At 42.8% G+C, this 10871-nt stretch overlaps 1 protein-coding gene across 3 annotated transcripts in view; it reads left to right on the top strand.

The window, feature by feature from the left end:
* The first annotated feature begins 297 nt into the window (after positions 1-297).
* DAW1 (dynein assembly factor with WD repeats 1) overlaps positions 298-10871 on the top strand; it is a 63835-nt gene continuing 53261 nt past the window's right edge. For 2 of the 3 annotated variants that reach the window (XM_053904153.1, XM_053904152.1), the window contains exon 1: positions 298-391. In XM_053904153.1, coding sequence (XP_053760128.1) covers positions 352-391 — 40 coding nt within the window. In that variant the 5' untranslated portion in view covers positions 298-351. Of the gene's footprint in view, positions 392-656; positions 761-10871 lie in introns of those variants that run through there. The other variant, XM_019445691.2, reaches the window with a different exon arrangement.

The following is a 10871-nucleotide window of genomic DNA, read 5'->3' as shown; positions in this document are numbered from 1 at the left end:
CTGGGCCGCGCCTCTCCCTTTGTGAGGTCACCCCGACTGAGGACGCGAGGGGACCCCGTCTCTGTCCGGCCCGGGCGCTGAGGGTGCAGATTCGGACGGGAGCAACGCCGCGATCCCTGTCGTCGGCCACGCGCCCTGGAGCCCCCGTCCGCCCCCGGGGACACGCAGGCAGGTTCGGGCGCGCCCCCTGGTGGCGCCTCGCGGGGCCGCGGGACCCGGCCTGCGCGCCCAGCTCCTCGCGCTGGAAGCCCGCGCATGCGCGCAGTTCGCCCCACCACTGTTTGGCCGTTTCCATGGCTACGAAGAGCATTGACGGCGGGGGGGGGGGGGGGGCGGTCTGGGAAGGAGAAAATGAAGCTCAAGAGCCTCCTGCTCCGGTATTACCCTCCAGGTACCGGCCGGGCCCCTTCCGTCCTCGCGTGGGGTCCTTGGCTCTGGGAGGGTCTGGGGCGGAGGAGGCTGCGGGGACCCCAGGGGCCGGGGGCGGGGTCCCCTATACGGTGATCCACGTGGGGGACAAGAAGCAGGGCACTACCCAACCTAACCCACCACTCCTTCGGTTGCTGGGCTCTGTTCCTGGACACTTTCAAAATGATTCTTTTAGGAAACCTCTAAACGTGGAAGTTACAATGCTTTTCTGGCTAGTTAGGAATGTGGCAGGTGGGGAGGGAGAGGGACCAAGATACTGGTTTCCGGAGGGGAAGACACCCAACAAGGACGGCACTTTTCATTTTAAACGTCCCAGGATGATCACGTCAAGGTATGTTGGATATGAAAAGAATGCATATTCAACAGAGCATATTACGTGGGTGACCGCATTCCAGACCACACAGAGCAGTTGATCCGTGCATTTATTGAGGGCCTGCCAACGCGCGCTCTGTGCCTTGGGGCTTGAAGGTCACAGCCCTTGACGCCCATGAGTTAAGGAATTTGGAAAGAAGTCCACAGGACGCTATAGTTTTAGAAAGGGATAAACTTGCCTGGTTCTCTTGTTTCATAGGTGAGGACATGGGCATCTTTGAAGAATTAAGTGAAGCCCACTGGTCATCGGCTCCTTAGGTACAGACATAGGGGAAGAACTCTTGGTTCCGGTTCAGAATTCCCATAGAAAATAAGAAGAATATAGAATAAAAAGTCCGCAAAACTTGCTACAAAGCAAGTAGGTGACCAAATATCCTGGCCCGATGAGACCTGAATGACTTAACTTTCACCCCTTTGCTGCGGAATGGAGGTTAACATGATGAGCTCTGGGGTCATAATAACTGGCTCTCACCATATACAAATTCTGTAACGTGGGCAATTTGTTTCGCGCCATCAAGCCATTTTGATCACCAAGTCACATGGTGATAATAACACTTCTCCCACTGGTCTCCTGACCCTTTGCAGGTGCTCACCCATTTGTCTCTTTCCCTTCCCAGTAAACCTCCTGGGAGGAATGTTTTCCTCATTTCTCTTCTCCCGTCTGTCTGGGACTCACTCCTATCATGTTTTCACCTTCACCGCTCCATTGAAACTGCTTTTCAAGATCTTCAGTGGCCTCTAACATCACTAAACACTCTGGCCACCTCTCAGTCCTACCTTTCCTGACCTGAGAGCAACATTTGATGAATTTGGCCACTCTGTCCATGTCCATTGGCTTCCACACCTACTTTTTTCCCTCCTGCTTCATTGTCATTTCTTCTTTGTCCATAATGTTGGCTTCTCTTCCTTCTGACTTTGATGTTGGAGTGTCCCAGAGCCCTGTCCTTGGATTTTTCTGTCTATACTGGGTGATCTTATCCATTCTCAAGGTTTAAAAACCTGAGTAGTCTTGAGTAACACACAGCTTGCCTGGTTATTCCTTTGGATATGCAATGTGCATGTCATTGAGGCATCCTATGGTCTGTCTCCTATCAGGCAATGGCAGTTTCCTTCCTCCACTTGCTTAGGCCACAACCTTGGACTCATTCTTTTCTCCCATCTTGCACACCCCACGTTTAGGCCAGTAATAAATCCTACCAGTTCACCTTTATTTTTTTATTTATTTAAAATTTTTTAATGTTCATTCATTTTTGAGAGACAGAAAGAGACAGAATGTGAGCAGGGGAGGGGCAGAGAGAGAGCGGGAGACACAGAATCCGAAGCAGTCTCCAGGCACAAGCTGTCGGCACAGAGCCCAACGCGGGGCTCCAACCCATGAACCGTGAGATCCTGACCTGAGCTGAAGTCAGACGCTTAACCGACTGAGCCACCCAGGAGCCCCTTACCAGTTCACCTTTAAAATATATACAGCTATATATACAATGGAGTATTACTCGGCAGTCAAAAAGAATGAAATCTTGCCATTTGCAACTACGTGGGTGGAACTAGAGGGTATTACGCTGAGCGAAATTAGTCAGAGAAAGACACCTATCGTATGATTTCATTCATCTGGGAACTTTAAGATGCAAAACAGACGAACCTCAGGGAAGGGAAGCAAAAACAATATAAAAACAGGGAGGGGGACAAAACATAAGAGACTTAAATATGGAGAACAAACAGAAAGTTACTGGAGGAGTTGTGGGAGGGGGGATGGGTAAATGGGTAAGGGGCATTAAGGAATCTACTCCTGAAATCACTGTGGCACTACAGGCCATCTAACTGGGATGTAAATTAAAAAATAAATAATAGAGTAAAAGAAAAGAAACGAAAATATACACAGCATTCATGGTAGCAATGCCTACCATGTTTCCTGTTGTTAGTGCGGTCACCCTTGCCCCACTCCTGTTTATTTTCAACACAACAGCAGGATGACTGCTAGAACCTAAATCTGATCATGTCACTCTTAGGCTTGAGTCCTCCAATGGCCTTTCATTTCACTTAACGTGAAAAGGCCATGGTCTTCGAGGTCATAATCTCCAAGGCCCTACAGGCCCTTCCCTACCTTTGCCTTGGACTCCACCCTCCTTCCCCTCCAGCAAAGCTGCTCTTCCCAGTGTTCCTTGGCTGAGCTGGGCATGACCCCCACTCAGGGTCCCTGCACTTCCTCCTCTTTTGGCCTGGAATCATCTTCCCTGGACATCTACATCATCAACACTCTCATGGTTTGTGGTTGTTTTTTTTTTATAGCTCTGTCCTTAAAAGCAAGTACAGTGAGAAAAGTGAAAGTGAAGCTTCCCTTCGAGAATTTCTAGAATTGCCCGCTTCTCCTCAAGATATTTCATAGCCTACCCGTCTGCTTTGTTTTTCCTTAGCATGATCTCAGCTCAATATACCATGATTCTAATTTACTTATTTCCCTCAATCACCCCTGCTACAATAAAAGCTTCATGAGGTACGGGACTCTTGTTTTGTTTACAACCGTATCTCTAGCACCTAGAGGAGACAGAGACTGGGGAATGAATAGACATGCAACATTGTTGTTGAGTAAATGAGTTTAATGGGATGATAGGTATTGAGTAGAAAACCTGGAGCTCCTGAAATGTGAATAAGTCAGAGAGATGATCTGTAGGGTTCGCTCCGGCTCTGAAAGTCCAGGTTCCAGCAATGCCACATTCCAGGAAGGCTGTGGTCTCCCACTGGCAACTATTGCCTTAATGATTATCTTACAATGAAGTCATATCACTTAGCAGGTTAGACACTGAATTTCTGAATTCCAGTCTTTGGTGAGCCACACATTATATGCAAGTTTCCAAGGTACTTCTGAATAGCAGGTGGGTGTTGGAATAACATTATCAAGTAGGAAAAAAATCGCTCACCGCTGAATCATTCCCATGTTACCTTTATCCCTTCTGCAGTTTTGTTTCATCGCTTAATCCCCCGATTTCCATCCTCCTACTTTCTTTTGAGTATCGTATAGGTCAGGAGCATTCCATTGTTGGCATCCATGGAATGATCTCTCTCCCTCCTAAAAGTCCATAGCAGTAGTACGGCTAATCAAACATGGGCATTCTCTTTTTATCTTATTCATTAATTCATAAGCTCTTTGCTTTGTGAAGAGTGGGTGTCCCATACGTGCTTTTCACCTGACTCAGGCATCACAGCCATTGTCTTTTATTTCTTGTGTGTAGGCCTCTGGTGTTTTGGGTCAGGAGAAGGAACTAAATAAACATTAATGAAACTAGTTAAGGGGTGCCTGGGTGGCTCAGTCGGTTAAGCGTCCAACTTTGGCTCAGGTCATGATCTTGTGGTTTGTTGGTTCAAGCCCCGCGTGGGGCTCTGTGCTGCCAGCTCAGAGCCTGGAGCCTGCTTCAGATTCTGTGTCTCCCTCTCTCTCTCTCTCTCTGACTCTCCCCAGCTCGCACTCTCTCTCTTTCTGCCTCTCAAAAATAAATAAAAGATGTTAAAAAAAAAAAAAGCCTAGTTAATATTCTGGGCACTTTAAAGGTCTCTGTTGGTTGAATGTGATCTGAGTAAGGAATGCTCACATCTTTTAGGGCTTAGCCTTTGAGAACATTGCAGAATTTGGGGGGTAGCAGCTTCTTCGATGTTTTGGGAATCATGCCTATTACATGAAAATGCACAACCAGGGGCAGATCAAGAAGACTAAGGTACTGTGGGAAACAGTCACTGAAGAACCACATGTACTCCTGGAGCATCTTTGTCTGTGTTCCGCTTGACCTCTTCACTGCGCACCACCCAGCCTCTGGCTCGTACGGGAACTCAGTGGTCACGGGAGGGGTGAGCATTTGACCTTGGTGTTTTGTCTCAGTGAAATAGCCCAATGCTCAGGTTTCAGATGTTGCCCTTTGTTTTCTAGATCCGCTTGTATAGTAACCAACTAATTTTTAGTAGTCAACTTAAAGACCTAACATTTTTTTTTTATTTTATAAGAAACAAGATAGTTGTGAATAAAGAACACAGAATTTTGTACATTTGCTGCAATTTTTAAGTGCATTCCCTTAGGATATAGATTATGCTGTGTGGGCTGTCAAGTGGTAATTTTTTTTTTTTTAATGTTTATTTACTTTTGAGAAAGAGAGAGAGTGCGTGCCTCTCTTCCCCCAACAGTGCACATGAGCAGGGGAGGGGCAGAGAGAGAGGGCGACAGAGAAGCCCAAGCAGGTCCTGCACTGTCAGACCAGATCCCAACGTGGGGCTCAAACTCACGAACCTTGAGTTCGTGAGCTGAGCTGAAGGCATTAAATTGATAGCAATTTGGTAGGTTTTATAGTTCTGTATCTTATTTGACTTTTCAAATAACCTTTCAGGGATCTTGATCTTCAGGACCTGATGTTCTACTAATGTTAATCTCTGTCATTTTTCTTCCTTTTTCTCCATGTTCTAATTTTTCTCCTACTTTTTTCTTTCCTTTTCCTCCGACTTTTTTTTTTTTTATTACAGAAGTAGTATTTACTTTTAACGAAATTCTGAAAAATACATAAAAGGTTAGCTGAGATCGTGCTCAACTCACTGAAGGTGTGACGGGCCCTGGAAGAGAGCCACCTGATATGTCTACCCACAGGAAGTGAGAATACCTGTCCCAGACCTTGCTAATATTTAGTTAGTATTGTCAATCTTTGCGATATTGCTAATCTGATGAGTGAAAATTATATCTGTTGTTGCATTTTGTGTTTCTTATTAATGGAGTTGGGTACATTTTAGTTTGGTCTGTTTATTGATCATTGTCTTTTTATGTTTGCAAATTGACTATTCATGCCTTTTGGCCATTAAAAAAATATTTTTAGGCTCCTATATATTAAGTTCTTCAGGTTTTGCATTTAGAGTTGAAATTTTTTTGCTGGCTATCATTTGTCTTTAACTTTGTGGTATCTTCTCCTGCGAGAAGCTTCAAATTCGGCTTCAGACAAATGCATCGGTTTTTCTTTTTTAGGCATTGAGTTTCACATCATACTTAAAAAGCCAATTACATATACTAAGATGTAAATATGTTCTCATATTTTGATCATTTTCTAGTTTGTTTTTAATATTAAAATTTCTAATCTGCCTAGAATATGTTTTTGTATATTGTAGAAATCCAATTTTACCAATTTTTCCAAAATCCAACTGCTTATTACACCATTATTTATTGAATAATTTATTCTTTCCCCATTAATTTAAAATATTACCTTCACTTCATTTTTAAATTCCCATATATAGATGATCCTCTTATATTGATCCAATTTTGTGTCAGAACCACACTTTATTGTTTTATAGTTTGGGGTAAATTTTCAAATTCCAAAAAATAAAATCATTATAATTACTTTAATTCATAGATTAATTTAACATCTTTATAATATTGCATTTTCTCATCTAGAAATGTGTCTCTCCATTTCATCACAATTTTCTTTTATGTTCAATGGTACAAAAAATTTAAAATAGTACAGCCAGGCCTTGTACATTTGTTGTTAATTTTATATTTAGGTGTTCAATGCAATTGCGAATTTGATCTTTCATTTTCTTGAATCTTCCCTTGTCAATGTATCTAATTCTTACTTACTTCCAATCTTAGCTTCTTGTATTCTATTTTTCTAAGCTCTCTTAAATCCTTTCCAGAACATATGGCATACAAATAGGATTTTAGAAAGATTTTGACAGTGTTATGACATCCATATTTTGTTGAAAAAGTTGGTGTGGAACATGAAGCCTGTTTTTACACTAAGGAAACAACAGTATTTACAGTGGTTGGCTCTCCACTGGATCCTTTCTTTTTTTAATTTGTTAAGTTTGCTTCTTAGAGTCTGGCTTCAGGTCTTTGATATGAAAGAATCACTTCTTGGGGAAAAGAAACAAAATAAAACTGAACCAAACCACCCTGTTCGGTACAGCTGTTTGCCTGCTGGGTCTTGCTGTTCTGGGCAGTTTGTTGTTGTTGTTGTAGTTGTTCGGTTATTAAAAGCATTTGGAATGATTTTTCGGTTACAAAATGTTACCCTTCATTACACAACGGCTGCTCGGGTTTGCCTACTTAGTTGTGGCAAATCCATGAAGCCGACTGTGTGAAAATGAGCTCCTCCTGAGACTGTAGCTGTGCAGTTGGGTGAGTGGTCATGTCTGACACTGAGGAACAGCTCTCCAGAAGAAACAGGATGGAAGGGAAAGATCCTGGACTTGTGAGAGGTGCAGGTGAGATATCAACATGTCTGGAACTCAGAGGAGGTCTAGACGGGAGAGTTATTTTTGGTGTTGATGACAATTAAAGCCGTGAGGATAGGTGAATTTATACAGAGAAAAAGACTGGCACCCTAAATCAGTAGTTCAAGGTCAGGCAGAAGAGATCAGTAAAGGAGAAATGGAAAATAACAAAGTGGAGAAAAAGATGGAAGGATTTCATAGAAGCCTATTGAGGATCGTATTTCAAGGAGGGACTTGGTCATCGTGCCAATTATTTCTGAAAGTCCATGTGTCATAAAGACAGGGACTGTTAATTGCATTAAGCTGTCTGAAGACACTCATCCAATCATCTGTCCGTTAGTTCACGTATTCAACAAGCACTGTTTGGACAGTTCCTGTGTACCAGATTTCATGGTAGACGCTAGGGATGAAGAGACGCAGACCCAGGAGACCATGAGACCATAGTCTAATGAGTCAGATGTTGCCAGGACAGAAGATAGAAAGACGGTAAAGACAATGAAGTAGGCAGGCACCATGGAGGGAGAAATGGAAATCACAGAGGGGAAGTAACGTCAATCCATTTGACAGTGTTGTTTGTACTTGAAACTGGCCAAATCATGCACTTATTGTGCGGAAACCATCACGACTCATTCCAGGGAGGGTCCTCCTGGGAGTATGAAGAAGCAAATAGTTTCCTTCTCAAAGGTGTCACAATCTCACTGGGAGAGAAGGCATCGATGCAATTTGAGTAATACAAGCTGACTATGTCGGATATGTCGCAAGGCAGTATTTGATTAATCGTTAGGTAATAAGCACTACTTAATGAGTTTCTATACGCCAGGAGCTTTATGTACGTATTCTTTAATTTCAACCAGCAAACTGAAGGTATTCTCTACAGATAAGAAAAGTGGGGTATAAAGGGATTACTTTACTAGTATCATGAAGTAAGTAGGGAATCGAGCTGGAACTCAAACCTGGACCTCTTTGATGCCAAGCACATGCCTTTTCAACCCTGCCACACTCCATTTCAATGGTGTAGTGCTTTGGAAAGCAAATACAGTGTTTTGATAGAATTTCCTATTTTCTCTTGATCTGAAATGCTTCAGAAATCCTATCTTTTATATCAAATATATCTGATAGCAGGGATTCTCAAATTGTAACAGCACCCTTGGGGTCTCTTGCACCCTTTCAGTGGGGCCTCGAGGTCAAACCTCTACATAATAACAGTCAGATACCATCTGCTTTTTTCGCTGTACTGACATTTGCCCTACTCGTACAAAAGCAAGGAGAGGTGAAACTGCTAGAAACTTACTACACATCAGGCGGTGGGTAGCCACAAACTCTCAGAGTGGTCATTGTATTTCTCACTGACACACACTGGCACAAGGAAGAAACCCCCTCAGTTTCACGTAGGAATGTCCTTGATGAAACAGTAAAGCTCACTAATGTAGTGAGACACTGACATAGGAGTACTTGCATTCTGGGTGGTGAAATAGAAAGTACTCATTAAACACTTCTGCTCAGTAGTGTTCCGTAGTGGTTTTGAGGAAAACACCGTGCGGTCCTTTGAGCTGAGAGATGAACTAGCCATTTTCTTCACGGAGCACCATTTTTACTTGAAGGACTGAGAAGCAAATGTAGCTTTCAGACCCGGACATTTGGAGGACATTTTGCTTGAAAAGGGGCAAAGTGAGCCTGAAACTTACAAGCAAAACTGTCAGCATTTCTTGCCAGTGACAAAATTTGAGCTTTCAAGCAAAAATTAGAATTTCAGAAAACTTGTCTCTACCTCCATGAGCTGGGTAGCTTACCAACACTAAAAGAGTTTTCTGATGATAGTTATTGGTAGTGATATTAACAAATGTGATTTTGGGGGGGGGGGATATTGTATGATTTTATACGTCAACATTTAGAAAATGTGCATAACTCAGTAAACTAATATTTTTCAGATGTCTGGTGCGTGGTATATAAACCATACATGAATAAAATATCCTTTGAACATGTGATATAGACCAGTGGATTTTAACGTAATGTACGCAGAGTTAATTGATGTGGTTTCAGATTCTGTATTGCAACCACTCTTTATGAATTAACACTTGATAAGTTTTAATGTAGTATTAAAGAAGATTATCCATGATTACCGGAAAATGCAGTTAAAATATTTGTCCCTTTTCCAACTGCATATCTGGATATGACCAGATTTTTTTCCATATACTTCATCTGAAATACCATGTAGCAACAACTTGAACGCAGAAGCAGAGATGAGACTCCAGCTGTGTTTTTATTTATTTATTTTTTATTAAAAAATTTTTTTTAATGTTTATTCATTTTTGAGAGACAGAGACAGAGCACAAGCAGGGGAGGGACAAAGAGAGAGAGGGAGACATAGAATCCGAAGCAGGCTCCAGGCTCTGAGCTGTCGACACAGAGCCTGCTGTGGGGCTCGAACTCACAAACTGTGAGATCAGGACCTGAGCCGAAGATGGATGCTTAACCGACTGAGCCACCCAGGCACCCTGAGACTCCAGCTGTGTTTAATTAAGCCAGATATTAAAGAGATTTGAAAAGTGTAAAGCGATGCTACTTTTCTTGGTTATTTCTGTAAAACACGCTATTTACATTAACATGATATGACTTTATTATTGCTATTTTAAAACAGTTTAATACAGAATTTAAATTTTCTCAATTTTAGTGCAGAAAATATTACAGACATAAAATTTCTTTGGCCTCAATAATTTGGAGAATGTAAAGTGGTCCTAAGGCCAAAACTTTTGAGATCCACTGGCCCACATTTATAGAGGTAGTACAGTAAAGTGGTTAAGAGGTTCTGTTCAGGTCCCCCCCCCCCACCCCCCCAATAACTAATCTCTGTGTTGTTCAGATGGAATATAGTCTGTTGATCTGTCTTCAAGTTCACTGATTCTATCCTTTGTCCTCTCCACTCTCCTATTGAACCTATTCAACAAGTTTTTCATTTTGTACTTTGAATTTTCCAGTTACATAATACCCATTTAGTGTGTTTTAAAGACTTCTATTTTTCTGAGATTTTAAAAATTTCTTTCATTTGTTTCAAGTGAATTTGTAAATGGTTGCTACAGCATTTTTGACCTCTCCTTTAAAATCCTTGTCAGATATTTCCAGCCTCCGATTCACCTCCATGTTTGTGTTCATTGATTATCTTTCTCTGGTTCTTGGTGTGAGAGGTGATTTCCTATGGTATCCTGGCTATTGGGGTTTGTCAATTGTCTTTTCCTGTTTATTGTATCCTGGACATTTTGGTTCTTATGTTAGCAGACTCTTTGATCCTATCTGAATCTACTTTGGCAGACTGTCACCACGTTTAGATTTAGCGTAGAAGTTCTGGTCTACTTTGTGGGCTTTAGTTCCAACGGCAGCTTAGTGTTTTGAGCCCTCGCAATGCTCTTCCGGTCTGCTTTGTTTTTCTGGTGCTGCTAAGGCCCTCCTGCTCAGTTCTAGCTGGTGCCACCTGCAGGGTGGGAGGTACTTCCCAGGATGCGTGGTCTCACTGAGTGACCTTCTGGGGGCGGGGAACAAGACTTTACCTGGTTACACTGCTGGTTAAAATGCAAGAAGACACTTGCTTTGTCAGCTGGTTGTGGAATGGGGTCTGGGATATCCCAGGACTTCACTGCCGCCCCCTTTGCACGTGGATGAGACTGCCCACCAATGGCTTGGTTGTGGAGTGGGGTCTGAGTGGTCCGGGGACTTCTCTGTCTCTGTTGCAGAGATAAGATAGTGCCCCGGGGCCCCAGCTGAGAAGCCGAGGTCGAGGACACCTGGAGCTTTGTCGCTGGGCTGCTGCAGGCAGATCAGAGCACTGCTGGGGCCCAGCTTTGCAG

The sequence above is a fragment of the Panthera pardus genome, unplaced genomic scaffold (genome assembly GCF_024362965.1).
Source record: "Panthera pardus isolate Hobbes unplaced genomic scaffold, ASM2436296v1 HiC_scaffold_10, whole genome shotgun sequence".
Classification (NCBI taxonomy): Eukaryota; Metazoa; Chordata; class Mammalia; order Carnivora; family Felidae; genus Panthera; species Panthera pardus.
This window is presented reverse-complemented; position numbering and strand designations above follow the sequence as displayed.